This window comes from Podarcis erhardii (assembly GCF_964252035.2).
Source record: "Podarcis erhardii genome assembly, chromosome: 8".
Taxonomy (NCBI): domain Eukaryota; kingdom Metazoa; phylum Chordata; class Lepidosauria; order Squamata; family Lacertidae; genus Podarcis; species Podarcis erhardii.
In genome coordinates, this window is record NC_138499.1 from 24831931 (window position 1) to 24852717 (window position 20787).

The window sequence follows — 20787 nt, forward strand, 5'->3', positions numbered from 1 at the left end:
AATAACCACAGTACATTTCAGGATATAATTTACTTATTTATACTAATGAAGTCCCAATCAATGGGAAAACATATATTACAAAGTTATTTTGAAACTACAAAAGTAGTCAGCGACTAGCACCTTTGTTGAATAGATGAGTAATAGGGTTGGATCCCTTACTCAGAGTAGACCCATTGAAATTCATGGATATTAGTTGTGTCCGTTTCTTTCTATCCACTTTCTCGACATCATGCATGATGTTATAAATCTCTATCATGTCCCCTCTTGCTTGCCCTTTTTCTAAACTGAAAAGTCCCAATTATTACACACATCATCATCATCTTATTCTTATTATTTTGTACCCTGCCCATCTGATTAGGTTGCCCAGCCACTTTGGGCAGCTTCCAGCATATACAAAAACATAATAAATCTTTTACAGCTCTACAATATCCACTTTGAAATGAGGCAATATGAATTGTAAACATACTAAACTTATAGGACAGCATATAGACTAACTATTTATAACATTTATCTGAATAGCATTTATAGGAATACCTAGCAATGAAGAGCATTTAAGATGATATTTTATTAGACCAACTTCTATCAGTGTAAAGTAGGCAAAACTTTCCATTAGACCTTTTTTATAAATAAATAAATAAATAAATAAATAAATAAATGGCAGTTTGGTTCTTCTTATACTTTACATGTGAATTTGCTTTATAGATAATTCCCAGCAAGGTAGTTGACAGACATATATCTTAAAGTCACTTCAGCTAGTCTGCTGTATTGCAGGAGAGAGAATATATGCATAGATGGTTGTTGTTACTAGGGATATTGGCCATTGGCATGGAAAAAAACTGACTACAATTCTCCCATCTGTTTTTTGTTGTTGTTCCTTTCCCCTGAAAACATGTTTATCTGCTTCTGATTACTACTTTTGTTAAATATTTCACATTGTTTGAAAGCCAGAAGGGTGTGGAGGGTACTGAACATATTGCCTTCTATGGTCTGGTCCCAATCACATATACACTGCAATGGATTCCAAGGAAGAGTTGCAAGAAAGAAATTGTAGTATCCTGATGAGGGTCAGTCATCTCTAATATTAAGTGTGAAGGGCACACAATTTTATCTGGTGAGGGATAATGTACACACACAAAACACCACATATGCAACATCTTTTGTGTGTTTTCACATACACGTATGTGCTGTGTTGCAGTATTACTTCAGTTCTGTCAAAACATCGGTTCTTGATGTTTAAACTGTTTAGTTTTTTTCCTGTCCTATAGATTCAATTATTAAGTGCCACACAGAATTCAGAATGGCTGGGCTCTGATTCGACTGTAATTTACTCTTTATTCCTGGGGTAAAGTTGAGATGTTCAGACAACATGACTATTCTAGGTTTTTGAAACTAATAGTATCTGGCACATATCATCTACTCTTGAGAAAAGTAGTAGTATTTCATTTGGCACATATAATCCACTCTTGAGAAAGAAGCGCTTTTGTCTTCTGCAAAACTTGGGGTTCCCCTGAACCTGGCTGACACACCTCCCTTGTCTTCAGGTGGTAAAGATTTAGCTACTTAAGCAACAACACATGCCTGACCACTGGAAATGTAAGGGAACAGTATTCCCGTGAGCCACTGCAAATTGTATCTTAAAAGTTCAAGGTGTAGAAAAAACTAAAATGGAGTGTACAACAGGACCACAATCTTAAGCACTGTTAGATGGATATAGGTCCACTGAAATCAATGATAATTAAATCTAAGTAAATATGGCTAGGGTAAGGGCATTCATTTAAAAAAAAAAAAAAAAAGACTTTTCAGCACACAATTGGAAGTAAGTCCCACTGTGCTCATTTAGATTTACTGATTTGGAAGGTACATAGGACTTCAGCCTAAGCTGCCTAAAGATGCACATACTGTATTATGGAGTTCCTCCAAGCTAAATGTAGAGAAGCCACACCTCTGTAGAATTAGGTCAAGAGGAAGGGAAAATACATAACATGAATATGAGAATAGACATGTTTTGAGAATGAGAAGAGGACTCATAATTCCATAAGCCACTAATAAGATCCTGCTAAATTATCCAATGAGCCTGGAATATAATTAAGTCTGAGCAGAGAAGCTTATACTATGGTTGAAATTGCATGGAAATGCTTTTTTTAAATCCTTGTGTCCCTGAAGTGCCAGAAGCTGCCAGGGCTAGAACTGGGTTCCATTCTCTGTGTAGCTGCCATTTGGAACAAGTTCCTCCTAGTGAAATGTTCTCAGGCTCTGGATTAGTCCCTCCCCTCCCCCCAAGTTGGCCATTGGGCCCTTCTGGATAGAAAAGGCTGTAAAAGTCTTCCTATCAGTCTCTTTAGTCTGTTTCAGCTTCTGGCTCATCTGAGAGCTACCTATAGCTCAGCCCTAGCATAAAGAAAAAGAAAAGTATCATGCCACTTAAGCTAGACATTTGGGCTATGAGAACTCTCTAGGGGAAAGGAATTGCACAGTTACAGAAAAGCTAGTGTTTCTATGTGCCCCTGGAGAAATTAACAAATACTATACAAAAGAAGATGGCTTTGATTTTTAGGGATCTCAGTAGGACATAGGACAGGAGGTATTCAAACAAATGAAAATACTTAAATAAACAAAAAGAGAACATAGTGCATGTAAATGGAAATGCATCCGATTTATATATAATAAGTTTAAGTATTCAGCACTCAGAAAGTAAAGTATTCATTAGAACAAAGAACAACCCATTCCTCATGCAAAGTAGTAACATAAAACAGCTGTTATTTGAAAAGCAATAAGTTTTATGGGTTTCAGAGTGAAGTTTGCTAGAGAGAATGTACAGCTGTGGGAAGCTGTTTTGCTTACAAAGTATTGGGGTGTGACTGTGTTTATGGGCCTAAGAAAACTTGAACATATGATGGAATCAGTATGCTTTCACATTTTTTTTTAGCAAGCTTTTAAAAACTGGAGCCTGAGAAAGACAGTTGTTTAGCATCAAGGAACACTCTTTAATGAAATGTGGAGGTGTGGAGCCCTTCCAGCTCCAGAAAAGGGAAGTCCACAATGTGGGAAACAGCAGATCAATCATAACATTAGGAACAACTCACATAGCTACCACAAAGAGCTTATTAGTTTGTTGTTGTGTCTGATAATTTTCTTGCCATTGCTGGAGTTCTCCTGCTTAGAGAAATTTCTACAGTGGCACCACATGAATTCTTCCTTCCCTTCATCCTATTCCCACCTTAGTTCTGCAAGATGTTATCTTACGGCTTTGCAGCCAGCAGAACCTTCCATTCCCCACAAGCAATGGAACGTGTGAGCTGATAGTTTATGGGTCTCAGCCACCCTGTCATCCCTGATACTCCAAACTGAATATAGGAGACTAGAGATATCCAAGACAGTTATCGCAATAAAAGCCGCCTCTTTTTCCTTGCTTTCTTTTTTTAAGTATAAGAACAATAGGAAGCGGATACATACTGAAACATTTCTTTCCATCTGCCTCAAGTTCATAACCATCATAACACTGGCAAACATAGGATCCGGGTGTATTCACGCATATCTGTTCGCAATCATGCTTTTCGACTTCGCATAGGTCCTGGGCTGCAAAATATAAAAATTACACCACAATCTTAAAAAGAACCGGGATTGCAGCCTGTGCCATCTTCAGTTCTACATTTTCTTTTTGTCTCAGGTCCTGAAATCTTTCATATCATATAGTATCTGCATGCAGAGAGGACAGTAATATTGGAGATGTTTGTGAACATATAGATTTGCTTTGTTACCTTACCCAAAATTATCTGTTGGATGCAGAACTAATCTGCAGGAACAGCAAATGTTACAATCAGATCATCAACTGGCTTAAAACCAAGCTCTTTGGCTAAAATTGTGTCAGAACCTTCCATTACCACATGGACAGAAATGGGAGAACTTCTGGAAGATTTGCTTGAAATGAGATTGAATAGCACTGAATTGCAAACCTATGCAGATTTCCTGATAATTAGTCCACAACATATGGAGGGCTCCACAATGGCTACCACCAGTTTATGCCATAATAAATGCTGTGTTGCAAGACTCTGCTGTTGCTTTTGTTGCAGAAGACTAACACAGCTACCTCTCTCAGTTTGTGCAGAATGAAACTGGGGTCAACAAAGTGTGACCTGTGGGATGGGTTTTAATAGGTAAGAGAAGATATACTAATTGCAATTCATTTCTCTAGGCTCCCACATGTGTGGGTTGAACAGAGTTTCAAAATCACCAACCTCGGCAGCAAAATCAGAAGCATAGGAATTAGGCTGCAAAGCCTCCTTTTGAGCAAATCCAGCTAACAAAGTAAGTTGGCTTTCCCCTTCTTACCCTGCTTAACAAAGAATCAGGCAACAGCTTGTAAACTAAGTAAATATATATATAATTTACTTACTTATAATATTGCACTGGTTCACAGAAGTGGCAGCAGTAAAAACTATGCAGGCAAAACACTTATATTTACAACATAACCAGCTTCAGCCATGTGCCTAAAAGCTGCAGCAAGCAGAGGCATATCAGCATCCAAGACTAGTCAAAGGAACGGGGAGAGGAACAGGAAGTCCTATATGCTCCTTCCTCTCTAGGAGGACGGAAATGACGTCACACACAGCCCTCTCTACCAATTGTATGGTCTGAGTATCTGCCTATCGGTAATACAGCTCTGTGGACTTAGCCCCATCTCATGCTAACTAGCAAGAATATGCATTTGTTAGGTTTGGCTGGTAATCTCCTACATGAACTATACTCTGTGAGTTGAGTGGGTGCCTTAAAACATGTCTCAGTATCTTCTGCAATGCAGAGGGGTCCCATCCCAAAGCCAATATATAGCCAACCGGCAGATTTGGTAGCAGTATAAATATGCTTTTAGTTTAAAATTCTGAAAGATCTTTTAAGCTAGAATGATCTCCCTCAAGAAATAGGATTCAAGCAATTAAAAAAGAAAATACTTTGCAGTATTGCTTTTTAAAAACCAGTATCAGGTCACTAATTGCCCAACAGCCTAGAAACTAAATATCCACAATCAGTACTACTTAAGTGATTTAAAGTTACCCTTCCTTATTCAGATTGTTTTTCCTACCTCAAGAATTTATGACCAGGGAGATTTGGACGTATTTAAAGATAAATGTGAGAAAGAGATTAAAATAAGCAAGTCATGTTTAACACAAGCCCATGATATATAAACAACTTTTTAAAAAAATAAAACATTCTAAAACAAAGTGTCAAAACTGATATGTGATACTGATACTTTAAAAACCTGGACATAATTCTGAAATATAGATTAAATATTTGGTAAAAGAAGCAACCATTTACTTTTACAATCTGTGCTCATTGTGACAAATAACACGCATGCTTTCCCAGAGAATGGCATACTTACTTTTCCCCCAGCCAAGACTTACTCTAGGTTTGTTTTCTGCACGAACAAACTGGATACGCTATATCTAGTCTCTTCAAAGTTCCCTCTATGCCTGACACATTTTGTTTCCTTTCAAAATGGAAATCTTAATTGCGCAAATGTGAGAATAAACAAAACATTATTTAAATGGTGCAACTATTTAGAAACCAACAACACAAACAAAAGAATGGTAGTATAACTAAGGATAGCCATGTTAGTCTGTTGCAGAAAAAAACCCCAATGGGGCTGGTGGGGCTGCATCACTGCTGCTTACCAGGATGGGGGGTGGGTGAGTGGGGGCACACAAACACACCAGCAGAGCCAATCTGATGCCTTCCCTGGTGTGCCTGAGCCAGTCCAACTTCACTGCCATCCTCTTTCAGCCGCTGTCCTTGTAAGCAGCAAAAAACCCAATACCAAGAGGCTGGTTTCCATGGCAGTGACCCCACTGACTGCTCCTGATCTTGACACTAAAAATAAAATGAACTCTCATCTGTTTGATGAACCAACTCTGTTTAGCGAGCAGAATGGTTTTAATTGATTTTAAGAAGGCTTCCAAAATCCTCCCCCCCCCTTTCAAATTCTCTTAAAAAATAGGAAGGGATAAGTTGTTGCAGGCTGCTCTGTGCGGGGAATTCCAATACTTGTGATATCAATACTTTAAAGTACCTTTGATTCAGTCTCTAATACATGTACACTTCGGGCTTTTCCTGCTACACTCAACATCTGGATATTGGGTGTAGGGAAGCCATCTAACACAGGGGCACATTTCCTGTACACCTAAGTCAATGCTGATTAAATTACCTAATGGGTCACATATATGTATAAACTGGTTGTGGAACTGCAGCCAGCCAGTGAAATTCACAAACCTGAACTACTGGTGAGAGCCTTGCCATTTACTTTAATGAGATGTGAATTATAGCCCTTGACTTTGAGAGATTAGAAAGGGTAAGTGATTTTGAGGATGTTAAATTTAGTGTGGGAGTTAACTGAAAGCCGATGCTAGCGTTTAGTGAAATACATCTGGTTAATGTTGAGCATGTATTGCCTGAAAATGTAAACAAGGCTTATTTATATCTGCAGAGAAGAGACCATGTGAGGGATGTGCTTTTGGCCTTATATGCTTCTGGACATTCTACAACACATGCAAATAAAAAAATATAAAAAATACAATGAGTGGAAATCAACATCACACTCTTCCCAACATTCAATCTATGTAATCATTCCAGCTTGCCAAACAGAATGATACTCCTTTCTTCCTCCTGCACACTGTTCTGGGGTGGTTCAGAGCCAATTTTATGTGGTGCAGTGGGAGAAAGAGGAGGAAAACCCTGGCCAGAAAGCTTCTGCTGATGGGGCTGGATAGATGAATCCACTCAATATTTTTGGAACACACTGTAGTAGTGGGCTTTTTAAAATTGCTTTTATTTGATGCAAACTGTCATTCTGAAAGGTGGCATATTAATATGTAAAACAAATAATTAAAATAAGGCAATAAATAAACCACACTAGAGCTGCATCAGCTTGAATATAACCCTTGCCAACAAAACTGTTCTAGCATCTACCTTTCTTAATATTCTACAATAGGTGTGACAGGGCCATCAGCAGCGCATACATCCACAGCTGCCACACATGCTTTCTTGGCCATAGTTATCAGGGAAAAAATATCTTCGGGAATCTATACTTAGCTTAGGCCACAATATAACTATGCCATTTTTTAAAAAGCGAGAAAAATCTTTAGAAAGGTATATAAATGGACCGTCATCACTCTTGCTCCCTCCATGACTCTCTTTCTCTCTTCACTTGATTGCAGTGAAGACACTTATGTGCTGTGTCAGGAAAGGCGATTCTACTGGTGAATTAATGTGTATTCCTACTGCACCAATTTCTGGCAATTTTCATGGTCACCCATTAGGCACCACTCATCATAATGTTCCTTGCAGCCAATTTTCTGCACTACTGTCCTAAATCAGTTACAAGTAGGTAGCTGTGTTGGTCTTCTGTAGTCGAAACAAAATAAAATAATTCCTTCCAGTAGCACCTTAGAGACCAACTAAGTTTGTTATTGGCATGAGCTTTCGTGTGCATGCACACTTCTTCAGATACAGTGTGAAGCTATTTGAAGAAGTGTGCATGTACAAGAAAGCTCTTACCAATAACAAACTTAATTGGTCTCTAAGGTGCTACTGGAAGGAATTATTTTATTTTGTTTGTCCTAAATCAATACTTTATAAGAGAAGGCAATAAGCTGTACGTCATAAAGTGGTGGTATAGGGGCACCTTCTATTTAATTATGCCCATGCTATTTGTAATTTTTATCACTTAGTTCATAACTTGAACTAAGTTATCATAGGAAGGAAGGCTACTTAGAATCCAAAAAAAGCCATGTGCTACTATATAATGTTTATTTTGAGACACAAGTGGAGGAAAAACATAATGATTTGCCTCTGAGGGAAATCTTCACTATAAACACTGTGAAGAAGTGTATAAAGCATTTGGTGCCACAATGCCACGTTGATCTTCTGGACAAGACTATTGCAGCTACGTAATTATTTTTTCAACATGTTACAGGGTGACATAAACAGGAGACAAGTCCTAGTCTAAGACTCCAGATCTTAGATAAAACATTTTGTATTTTAAATGTATTCTACACTATAGCAAGCAATAACCATGACAAGATCTGAGACTAGATATCACGCACTGTTTTAGCAAGGAAAGTGAAGAAATCTTTGGCACAGAGGAAAAATAAAATGTGAGACAAAATGGAAATACAAAGTATTTTTTAAAAGTTTTCCTACTATTAAAATGATGGGAGAATTGAAAGGGGAAAGATGTAGGCAAGAGGTACAGGTACTACCAGCGAGTGGTTGCTGAACAACTCCAGGCACGCCTGGAAGAAGCGGACCATTTGGATCCCTTCCAGTCGGGATTCAGGCCTCATCATGGGACTGAAACTGCCTTGGTCGCACTGGTTGATGATCTCCGGCGGGCTAGGGACAAAGGTGAGAGCTGTTTCCTAGTTCTGCTGGATCTCTCAGCGGCCTTTGATACAATCGACCATAACATCCTTCTGGACCGTCTAGAGGGGCTGGGAGCTGGGGGCACTGTTATACAGTGGTTCCGCTCCTTCCTCCTGGGCCGTGTTCAGAAAGTGGTGGTGGGGGATGAGTGTTCAGACCACTGGGCCCTCACTTGTGGGGTGCCTCAGGGTTCCATCCTCTCCCCCATGCTTTTTAACATCTATATGAAGCCGCTGGGAGAGATCATCAGGGGGTTTGGACTGGGTGTCCATCAATATGCAGATGATACCCAGCTCTACCTCCCTTTCAAATCAGAACCAGTGAAGGCGGTGAAGGTCCTGTGTGAGTGCCTGGAAGCAGTTGGAGGATGGATGGCGGCTAACAGATTGAGGTCGAATCCTGACAAGACAGAAGTACTGTTTTTGGGGGACAGGAGGCGGGCAGGTGTGGAGGATTCCCTGGTCCTGAATGGGGTAACTGTGCCCCTGAAGGACCAGGTGCGCAGCCTGGGAGTCATTTTGGACTCACAGCTGTCCATGGAGGCACAGGTCAAATCTGTATCCAGGGCAGCTGTTTACCAGCTCCATCTGGTACGTAGGCTGAGACCCTATCTGCCTGCAGACTGTCTCGCCAGAGTGGTACATGCTCTGGTTATCTCCCGCTTGGACTACTGCAATGCGCTCTACGTGGGGCTACCTTTGAAGGTGACCCGGAAACTACAACTAATCCAGAATGCGGCAGCTAGACTGGTGACTGGGAGCGGCCGCCGAGACCATATAACACTGGTCTTGAAAGACCTACATTGGCTCCCAGTACGTTTCCGAGCACAATTCAAAGTGTTGGTGCTGACCTTTAAAGCCCTAAATGGCCTCGGTCCAGTATATCTGAAGGAGCGTCTCCTCCCCCATCGTTCTGCCCGGACACTGAGGTCCAGCTCCGAGGGCCTTCTGGCGGTTCCCTCACTGTGAGAGGCCAAGTTACAGGGAACCAGGCAGAGGGCCTTCTCGGTAGTGGTGCCCGCCCTGTGGAATGCCCTCGCATCAGATGTCAAAGCGATAAACAACTACCTGACATTCAGAAGACATCTGAAGGCAGCCCTGTTCAGGGAAGTTTTTAATTTGTGACATTTTAGTGTATTTTTCATCTTTGTTGGAAGCCGCCCAGAGTGGCTGGGGAAACCCAGCCAGATGGGCGGGGTACAAATAATAAATTATTATTATTATTATTATATAGCAATGTTGGTGTTCCTGTGGGCAGAACCACAAAAAAATGGATCTGTTGCTGAAAATGTTAGCAATTCCCCCCTCAAAGATGTTTCTCCATCATGCATCGTGCATAATATCCTGGGTGTTGTTATGCTGAGAATTGTCCAGTTCCCACCAGAAGCAGCCAATGATATGCTGCAAAGGAAAATACAGCTTTACATTTACATCAGAAACTGCACTATGTTGTACTAGAAAAACTTAACATGTAGCTTTCTTAGAATATGTTTATACACACACCAAAAAACCATTCCACCATTTTACCTTATAAACCAAAGTTATCAGGAGTGGATATATTGATTTTCCAAGGAAGTAGTGTCAAATGTTTTCAGGCCGTTGAGACCACAACAGCTTTGCAATTTTACACCAAAGACTGTATCTATGAGTTGGTAAGATGTAAGAGAGATACAATAGAAAACTCACTATTGCAAGTCCTCTGGTCTGAGTTCAGAATATACCCTTGTTTGCATTTACATACATAAGATCCAGGAGTGTTGATGCAGAAATGATCACAGCCATGTTCAGTCACACTGCACATGTGTTGGACTGAAAAACAGAAAAGTAATTAAACAAAACTACTTCTGCTAAAGACTTAATATACAAAAAGACTAGGTAAGAGGTATAAAAACCTAGATAAGAGGTTTTTCTTTCAACGGACAAAGTGAACAGGCATATTAAAGGAATGAAACGAGCACCAAAATAGTCTTTCCTGCTCAAAAATCTTTTTTATAGGGACATCTTTGTATTAAAATCCCACACTAAAGCAACCCCTTCACAAACCCAGCCATGTGTGCATCAGTACTCCTATCCTTTCCTTCCTGTTACTTCCAGCCACAGCATCATATTTCATTATGACTGAGCAGAGTGGTACCCAGGTCTTCTGGTTCAAGTTCACCATTCTATCCAACACACCACACTGCCCCTTTTGTTATCCAAAGTGATCAGATGGGCTTGCTAGATGAATTAAGTGAACGTATCTAATACCCACAGTCCCCATACCCACTGGTGTTTAGCAAATCTGTATTGCAGATGAGGATAAAAAGAGGGTTTGGAGGAATGTGCTGTCCACACAATTTAAGATTTGATGTCAGCGTGGTGGTTTCTTTGTGCAGATGGTATCTTGATTTTCAGGATTTTTGGGGGCAGTTTCAAGCTCCAGGCAAGCATGGCCTACAGGTCAATTCACAAATTTATGTTCAAAGCTCAGTAACTAAACACAGAGAGAGCTTTCATGTGAGTCAGAATGTGATAAGATTATGGAGAGATTTATATGCAAACGAGAGTAAATCCCGAATAATTTCTGTGGACCGTCCATGTTCTTCTAATACTTACCACAGTGAGACCTATGACATGCTAGGTGTTTATAACCCCCCCTTAAAAAAATAAAATTTATTTGGACGAAATGCATTTCTTAAATTTAGATTCTAGATTTTGCAGTCCATGTTCAAACTATCACAATTTCTGATTTTCCTGTTAACATGTGGATGTCATTTCTATCTTCAGGAACATACCACAGATTTCTAAAGACACAAATCCTATGCCAACTGTACCCTGAGAATAACGGAAACATAAGGATGTACTCACATGTGCAGAAATTGCACATGGTAAACCAGACTGAAGATCAGGAACAGCACAGCTGATTGGTACTCAATGTAAAATAGAAATAAATCTATCATGTCATAGAGAAGGCTTTAATCCTACTATGACTGTGAATTTCATACAGGATATTAAATTTATATTAAGATTTAGACATAATGATAAATCATCTTTTGTTGCCACATGTATGAGCCACAATGAGTTTTGTGCTTGAAGGGACATTGACAGCTGTCATACAAGGTTTGTAACCATCCACAGTTTCCAATTCTGTCTGAACATGGGAAACTCTTTGTACAAATCATATTAATTAACAAACCAGGATATTAAACTATTGTTTGATTCTGGCATGTACAGGTGAACGACCTATGGCAGCTTACGATATTCAGAGAAAACAGGAAGATGCAGTTCATTACTGACTGCAATCAGAAGTTTTACATTTCCTCCCTTCGCATGCGAAGAAAGAAAGAAAGGGAAAGTGTGTGAGTTCAAGGTTCACTGCAGCTCATGCACATAATGGAAAACTGTTTTTTGTTGTTGCATCTGAATAATGCACAAATAATTATTTGTGGTGCTTCTCAAAAATCCTGTCTATTCATCAAACACACTGCAATTTGTTTTTCATGATAAGGAGTCCATGGTTCTGGCATGCCTGTGTTTCTTTTAAAAACAAGAGGGAGGGAGGGAGGCACCTTTAAAAGACTTTTCAACAAAACTTTCAAAATCTGCGTTTAAGAGCCTTACCACAAAGTTTAGTCTGGAACACAGAAGTCAGCGTTTCAATCTGGCTAAAATTTGCAACCAAAAACACATGGTCTTCATAAGGTTCACTCCCAATGGACTTGAGGGTATTCATATCTACTTTTCCCACGCCAATAGCAAAAATCAGAATTCCCGAATTCCTGGCTTTTGCGGCAACATCTGCGACAGGATCCTGAGGCCTCCCATCGGTCACTATCATGATCACTCTAGGCACATTCTGTCGGAGTGGCCGAGCCCCTTCGGATTCTGAAAATGCGATGTTCACTGCATACTGAATGGCTAATCCCGTCATGGTACCTGTGGCCAGGTACAGCATTCTTTTCACTGCTCTCTCCACATCCTGTTTCCTCCTAAAGGTCTTCAAGGAAAATTCCTGTTTGACCGTGCTGGCATATTGAATGAGTCCCACTCTAGTGGCATCTGGGCCAATGTCCAAAAACTGCAAGATGGTTAAGATGAATTCTTTCACTTTCTCAAAGTCATAAGGGCGAACACTGCGAGAACTGTCGATGATGAACACAAGGTCCAGCCGTTTGTTATTGCAAAAGTTTTCTGAAAAAGGAGGGGGGAAAGCAGATATATAAAACAAACAGTTCCCCAAAGTGAGTATGATGAGTCAGGTAGAGTGCTTATATTTTGAATTGAGAACTAGGAAGCAAATGAAATTTAATTTACAACCCGTAGACGCTCAATCTACCAATATTTTTAGTGTTCTGGTTAGAGTGCTGGAATAGGACCTGGGAGACCGAGGTGCAAATCCCCACTCGGCCATGAAACTTAGTGGATGACCTTGCTACAGTCACCATCTTTCAGCCTTGCCTACCTCACAGGGTTGTTGTAAGGCTGAAATGGGAGGGGCGAGTAACATATATACCAGTCTCCCCTCTTTGGAGGAAAGGTGGAGTATAAACATGCTGCAGTCAAACCTCGGTAGTTGAATGTAATCCATTCAGGAAGCCCAACTGGCTTCCGAAATGTTTGACAACCGAGGCATAGCTTCTGATTGGTTGCAGGAGCTTCCTGCACCCAAGCGGAAGCTGCGTTGGACATTCGGCTTCCGAAAAACATTCGAAAATTGGAACATTTACTTCCACGTTTTTTGGCGTTCGGGAGCCGAAACGTTCCAAAACGGAGGCGTTCATGATGCAAGGTTTGACTGTACTATTAATACTAAAAGAAGAATTGAGAATTAGCATAAAAGATGAAGGCAACAACCAAATTTAGCTAGTGGTAAGCAACTAAAATTATGGGCTCCTATCCTGAGTCTGCATAGTCTGTAGTCACTGAAGCAACATTCCATCTTGGGGAAATACAAAGTCAAAATTAGATTTTTGTTGTTTTTTTTGTACTGTTGTCTATTGTTGTGTACTTAAGCAAATGGTTCAGGGATAAATACTGAAAACATGTTTCTGCAATTTATTGAGGGAAATGGCCATATTTCCCTCTGGTTCATTTGGTCTTTTGTCAGCAACCAGGAACATTTGTGGGCACAGAACAACAATGTTATTTGTGGTCTATGAAGTAACTATGTTTTATTCATTTGGGGGCTCCAGTCAAGGTTTCTTCAGAGAGTCATAGAAAGGTTGCTAACGCTTTCAGAACCAGCTCATCCTCCAAAATGAGCAAAAATGGCATTCCAGTTCTAATGAGATGCAGAAATGCTGGCGTATTTATTAGTTTTCCATATTATTACCTCACTCCTGTATGCAGTTATTTCTCTTTTTTCTAGCTAGAATAAAACACTAATAATTATGGTATAAGAATTGTACATGGATAACACGCGAGGGATATTTGCAGGAATGAAGTCAGAAAGAAAGAAATTAAAATAGAGTTGGGAGGGTTGAACTTAAGTTTGGTCACCACTGGAGACCAAACTAGGAAGTCTGGACCTCAATCTGAGGAGTTGGATCCAGTTCATTGTTTCTCTTCCAATTATGCCGTAAGCTGGAATTCTCTGTGTTGATTCAAATGTAGCTGAAAAACTTCAGGGGGGGGGGATTAACCCTCAAAAGATGCTTATCATTTCAAGTAAAAAAATTAGGTGAGCTATTTTTAGTGTAACTTTTCAGACTCAAGTACATGAAGGAATGGAGCCAAAAAGCCAACAGTCTTCTCCATGGGCCCTGTCACAAGGCTCTTACAAGCCTTGAATGCCAGGTGTAGGTTCCTTCTTCCCAGGACATTGCTTTGGCATCAGTTTTAGAAGTAGTATTGCAGCTTTGGAATACTAATAGTCAGAGGGCAAGTGTTAGTAACTAAAGCTGTGGATTTTGTATATGTTCCATAATTAACTAATCAGAAATAAGAAGAAATTGGGTCAAATGCAGCACTCTAGCCAAGGCAAATTTTGGAGTCTTTGCAAACATCACACGGAAATGAAAAGTTCTGGCTTTGTTTAACCATGCCCACAATTCTGGCTCTGATTTACAATAAATGTAGTCTAAAAAGGAAAGGACAGGATAGGGTATACCCCCCTCATGGAACTTTCTGACGCAATTCTAACAAAGATAACAATACTAAGCAGCAAGGTTTAAAACAACAACTGTGAACATAGAACTTTAATTTTTGTGATTTTGATCCCTAACCTCTTATTTGGAATCCAGTGTTTATGACACATTCATAAGCAATGGAAATATAAAATGTGCATTAGGTCATCTAGTTGAGCTTCTAGCAAAATAGATTTACTGTACTAGTTTATTCCAGGCACTTCAAGCAATAGGGCAAAATTCATATAATTGATGCTATTAATACCAACAATTTCCCCAACACGTACGTGCCATTTTAAGTGTCAAACCAGACATTTATGAATGTAATCATCAACCCACCGTGCCTTTTTAAGCAGTAAAAGCTACTTCCAGAAATGAACAGGCACTAGGGAGGCCGTGAAGAGAAGGGAGTGCTTGACTATTTTCTTGCTCACTGTTTCTTGCTCCAAATCACTCTAAAGCAACTATCTCTCTGCCCCCCGCCCCAAATAAAAACCATCGCTGTTTTGTAATCTTATAAAGGAAACAGCAGGCAAGGAAAAGGTTATGCAAGCCTCTCTCTGCCACTTCACCAGATTGTTTGGTCCATCCAAATTAGTGTTGCCTGTTTAAAAAGACCACTCATCATAATGGTATATGCATCTTCCCCCCAAACTGTTATATTTCTCTGCTTCCCTATCCTATTTCTAGTGTTGTGGCTTCCACAATAATCATCCCCTCCGAAGGAGCAGAGCAGCGCAGTCCCCACTGCTTACAATCTACAAGCATTAGGAAGTCCTAAAGTGTATGCAGGTATCGTTTGATATTGCCAACTTGCAACTCACCAAGTAAAGAAACATCATTTCTTTGACTTAAAAATGTCCCTGGAAAGTGTCTCTCTCTGGCCAAGGCAGGGAAAAGTCCAACCAGCAAAAGGAAGGATGAGATCATTTTCTTCATTTTTCAGAAAGAACAAAGTATGCAGCAAGATGGATAATCAGGGCACTTCACTGTGACAAGAGGAAATGAGATTAAGTTTTATCGTCAGGCAATCACTGCCAGAAATATGTCATGCACCTTTCTTTTAATGCTGCTTCTTTCTGAATGTACATGCAGCAATATTGTTATTGTTATTATATTTACTTATATCCCACCTTTTCCCCAATCCAGGACTCAAGGCAGCTTATACAGATAAAATAAAAAGGTAAAGGTCGTGGACGACTCTGGAGTTGCATGCTCATCTCGCTCTATAGGCCGAGGGAGACGGTGTTTGTCCACAGACAGCTTCCAGGTCATGTGGCCAGCATGACTAAGCCGCTTCTGGCAAACCAGAGCAGTGCACGGAAACGCCATTTACCTTCCTGCCAGAGCAGTACCTATTTATCTACGGTACTTGCACTTGATGTGCTTTCAAACTGCTAGGTTGGCAGGAACTGGGACCAAGTAACGGGAGCTCACCCCGTCGCGGGGATTCGAACTGCCGTCCTTCTAATCAGCAAGTCCTAGGCTCAGTGGTTTAGACCACAGCGCCACCCACGTCCCCCTATACAGATAAAATAGAAAAAGCTAAAAACATAGACAACGCCATCATTAGCAATCTTATATAAAAAGACTAACAACATTTATAAAAGACTTTAGAAGGTGCTGTAAAACATTTTCCAGTGATTTGATTCATTTGTATTCTGCCCTTCTTCCAAGGATGTTCACTCCTCAAAACAATTGTGTGGAGCAGGTTACACAGAAGAGGTTGATTTGCATATTGCAACAGGAAGCATACATAGAGCAAAGATTTTGCACCTGGATCTCCTATGGTGAAGCCTAACAATTCACACCACAACAGGCGTTTCTGTGCCACACTAACTTGCTTACTTGCTGTGATTTGAGATTATGAATTTCGTGCATATATTTTCACTTATTTTTGTGCTGTGGTGTGGGCAGTTTAAGGCTGCAATTCTGTGCAACACTTGCTTGCGGTGGGGATAAAATGGGAAAGGGGGGAACTGTGTCTGCCATCTTGAGCTCGTAGAGGAAAGGTGGGTTAACAATGTAATAATAAATAAATAAATACGTAATCCATCGAATTCAATGGAGTTTAGTTCTGAGTAAACATTCCTAAGGCTTTAGCATTGGAGAAAGGCAAGATGTTAAGTTTTTCAACATATAAATGCAAATGTAAAACAAAGAAAAGGCCACATATTTACAAACACTCACAATATTATGCAGCCCAGTGGGTTAGCATACAGTAGCGCTTATTTAAATACTCAGATTTAGTTTGGGTTAAGCGCTCCCTTCCCCTCTGCTCCTTCCCTCCTTCAAAGCACCCCTTTCTTTTTCAAAGAAGATGTCATCTGGGCTCTCTTACACGAGGCCCGCAGTATCATTTGCTCCACAGAGGGTACAGTCCAAATGGACGACACCCAATTAAACCAGGCAACTCCCATTTAAAAATACACATAAAGTATCCAAATTAAAATAGCATTAAATCAGCTGAAGCTCAACAGTACTTAAAAACCTTGGGCACATTCTACTGGGGGGGGGGGGGGAGAATTATGTGCAAGCCTTCATTACTGTGTTCCATTAAAAGACAAATGGATGCAAGAAAACTGTCATTGTTGGCATTCGTCTGGTTTAACAACGGAAGTGTCCGCCAATGGAAGAGTGTGCTATCAGGGCTAAAGTCAAACCACTGGAGAATTTTAGCGCCAGCTGTGGTTGAAGAGATCAAACAGGAGAGACATCTTCTATTGCAGTTGGGCCAGATGAAGGCATCCATTTCGCTGTTACAGATGCACCGTGGCGTTTCTTCTATCAGCACTTGTTTCTCCTCTGATCACTGCTGTGGATTTAAAGCATACTCAACTCCTCCCAAAGAATCCTGGGAACTGTAGTTTGTTGGGAGATGTAGGGGTAAACTGCAGTTCCCAATACCCTTTGATGGAAGTAACATGCTTCAAATGTGCTTCAGTTGTATGGTGTGTACACAGTGTCAGTCTCTAAGGACATAGAGCAATCCTAATTCCAGCTTGGGTGGAAGATGAAGGGGCAGGCAAAGACCTGTTCTCTGATACAGCAGCCTAGAGCTGGCAGTGAATCAGGTCCAAAGCCATCAAGTGATGGCAGTGGGCCAGCTCTGGAGCCAGTGGATCCCAGACTGGCTCACCCCTCCCTGTTACTGTTTTGAGTCTTTCTGTGGGCTGCTGCCAGTGGGAATCCCACTGGCTGTGTTTCTGACCACCTGCACCTTTGCCAGGCGGAATGGAGATCTCCATGCAAGAGGGAGGCCAATGAAGCTGTTTTGGATTGGGCCAAGGAAGATCTCCAACCCATCCAAGACCCACCCACCTTCAGTGCAACAGTTGGGGGTTTGGATCTCTGCCTTATTTGCTTATTATATTTATATCCTAGCTTTATTTAATATGGAACTCAGGGTGGCATACCTAGGGTTTCTGAGAAAACTCCAGTCTAGGCAATAACTAGGCCCAGACCTGCTTAGCTGCAGTAATTTTGCTGCATCACATGTCTTCATACTATGCTCCAGTGTCAAGGAACAAAATAAGAAAAAAGAGAGTTGTGTTACTGTTTACTTGGGATCTTTTGGATACTGTCCAATAGGTGCTCATGAGAACACATGCAGACGTAGTCCACAAAGCACTTACAGTTATGCTACTGTAACGGGAATTTCAGTTCCTTAGAGAAACATTTGGAATATTGGTACAAAAAGGGTTGGGATACAATTGTGATTGAAACATTGACAAATAACATAAAATTGGCTCAGTCATCAAAAAAAGAGGAATGGTTTTGGATCACAGTGGTTTGATATTTGTAATGTATGTAAATAAGCAAGCAGTAATGTAATGCCGCCGTCTTAGGATGATACTTTGTGGAACTTATTTTTTTATTTTTACTGTAGTAACATTAAGAATAATAGCAACATTTATTTGAAGAAAGATGTTTGGCTCCCCTACAGCAATCAAGTGATGGGATCTCTTTTTCTTCCTTAAAATACCTGGGAAAGTTCTCATTCACAGCTGCAACATTTCTTGTCAGTAGTAAATCCATACTGAGAAAGCTAAAAGTTATGCTCTATTATCTTAAATTGCATACGGAGCCACTGGGATCTCTGCAGCTAACATTTTCTAGTTTAATAAAGGCAACTATGAAGAAGCATATAGTGATATTTGAAACAGTAATCCCATGGTTTGGTCAGCTTTGCATAATTTCCACTGGATGTGGGGAAGCAAGATTTACTGAGGAAGATTTTTGTAATGACGTTGGTCTCCTAGTTGGCAAGTTATGTTCAACTGCTCTACAGACAAAGTATCTTTTCATCAAATTGATTCTTTGGGGACAGCTCATTTGATCTCTTTGAATTGAATCTGTCATATTTTCCACAAAATACTTAAGATTAATAGTACCATGGAGTTGGTAGTTAGGTTGTGTGTTTTATGTGGTGGAACAGATTTGATTTCTTAAGATTCAGAACTTATGGGACTGAGATTCCAGTGTTGTATTGACCACAAGTCATCAGCACTGAAACTCATATAGATATTTTTTTCAAAGTGCTTCCATGTGAAAATGTACACAGAGCATGTATTCTACCAGAAGACATATGTATGCACATCTTCTTTGATTTTTGTTTTGCACTGCTCGTGTTTAAAGATTTGAAATAGCTGCGTGGATACCTAGTTCCCAATGCAACATTTCCACATTAAGAGGTCCAGCAGTGACTTTGGAAATGGCAAATCATATACAGTACATACAATAAATTTAGCTTTCTTTGCTCTGGGTCACTTTCATTTGTCCTTCCTCCATTCATGCCAATGGAGCCCTTGCACTAATTAAGCCATTATTTAGCCACTAGATATTGTGGGAAAAGGTTGACTGCCTGTTGTTAAGAAAGGGGGGGGGGGAGGCAAGATGTATATAATTGCATTTAAAAGAGAGCAGGTGGGGTTGGGGGGTGGGGTTAGAAAAGGAAAAATGCAATTTGCTGAAATAATAATAATAATAGTAGTAGTAGTAGTAGTAGTAATAATAATAATAATAATAATAATAATAATAATAATAATAATATAATAATAATAATAATAATAATAATAATAATAATATAATAATAATAATAATAATAATAATAATAATAATAATAATAATAATAATAATATATTTATACCCCACCCATAATTTATTATTTATACCCCACCCATCCCTTCCCCAGCCACTCTGGGCGGCTCCCAATCAAGTGTTAAAAACAAGACAGCATTAAATATTAAAAACTTCCCTCAAAGGTCTACCATGTGGTTAGAGTGTTGGACAAGGACCTGGGAGAAGAGGGTTCGAATCCCCACTCTGCCCTTACCATCTCTTAAGCCCAACCTACCTCACAAGGTTGTTGTGAGGATGAAAAGGGCAGGAAGAGAACCATGCGCACCACCTTGAGAGAAAAGTGATATATAAATAAAATAAATACATAAATAAGTGGGCGCTCCCTTAAAATACTTCCCGCTCCCCTCCCCTCCCCTCGGTCCCTTTGCTTTCAGACACAGATAAGTATTAGGATTCTGTGAAAGCCTTGCTCCCCTACTAATGCTTCTTCTATTGCATTCTCCTAAAGGAGTTCCACATCCCCCGCCACTGACGCCTGAGGTCCGGCGCCAAAAGTGAAGGCAGCCCTCCTCAGGCGACGCCTCTTACCTGACTCCCTTCCCAGGCGCGGCGGCGGCTCCAGCCCCGCAAGCCCGGAGAGCGGCAGACAAGCGGGCGAGGAGGCAGCAGGCGGCGCGCGTCCTGAGGAGGAGGAGGGGGAGGAGAAGGGGGCCTCCTGGCAGCGCGGCTCCGGCTCGGCAGCCAAGGAGGGCGGAAGGGGGAAGCCGGCGGTGCCGTCGCCTCCCCGTCCCATCCCGGAGAGGGCGCTGAGCCGGGAAGGGGAGGAGACGGCGGGAGAGTCCAGCCCGGCCGCGGTGGGGAAGGGAAGGCGGTGGGCGAGCGCTGGATGCTCCCGCTCTGGCGACTGGTGGTCCGGAAAGCGGAGGTCGTAGTCTCCCCTCTCTTTCTGTGGCGCCGGATTACCCCTTTGGACTCCTCCTCAGAGACTCATAATTCTAATTTTCTCGATTATGCAACTGAAAAGGAGCAGGACCTTTGAAATCAGTAGTTTTGGTTGTGAACAGAAAGAAGTAAACATTGCTGTGTTGGCCCATTAAAAAAGTCAAAATCCACATTAAGGCAATTTATATATATATATATATTTGTATAGCATCTTTCTGGCCAAAGAAGCCCAAGGTGGCACACAACAT

The 20787-nt window shown here is 40.8% G+C and overlaps 1 protein-coding gene across 1 annotated transcript in view; it reads right to left on the reverse strand.

Moving 5' to 3' along the window:
- Positions 1-20458, reverse strand: part of MATN2 (matrilin 2) — a 57401-nt gene extending 36943 nt beyond the window's left edge. Inside the window, exons 1-5 of the mRNA XM_081874096.1 lie at positions 20186-20458; positions 15340-15504; positions 12012-12581; positions 10098-10220; positions 3454-3576 (exon numbers count right to left, since the gene is read on the reverse strand). Of these exons, the coding sequence (XP_081730222.1) occupies positions 3454-3576; positions 10098-10220; positions 12012-12581; positions 15340-15454 (931 nt within the window). The 5' untranslated portion in view covers positions 15455-15504; positions 20186-20458. The remainder of the gene's footprint in view (positions 1-3453; positions 3577-10097; positions 10221-12011; positions 12582-15339; positions 15505-20185) is intronic.
- Between the last annotated feature and the right edge of the window lie 329 nt (positions 20459-20787).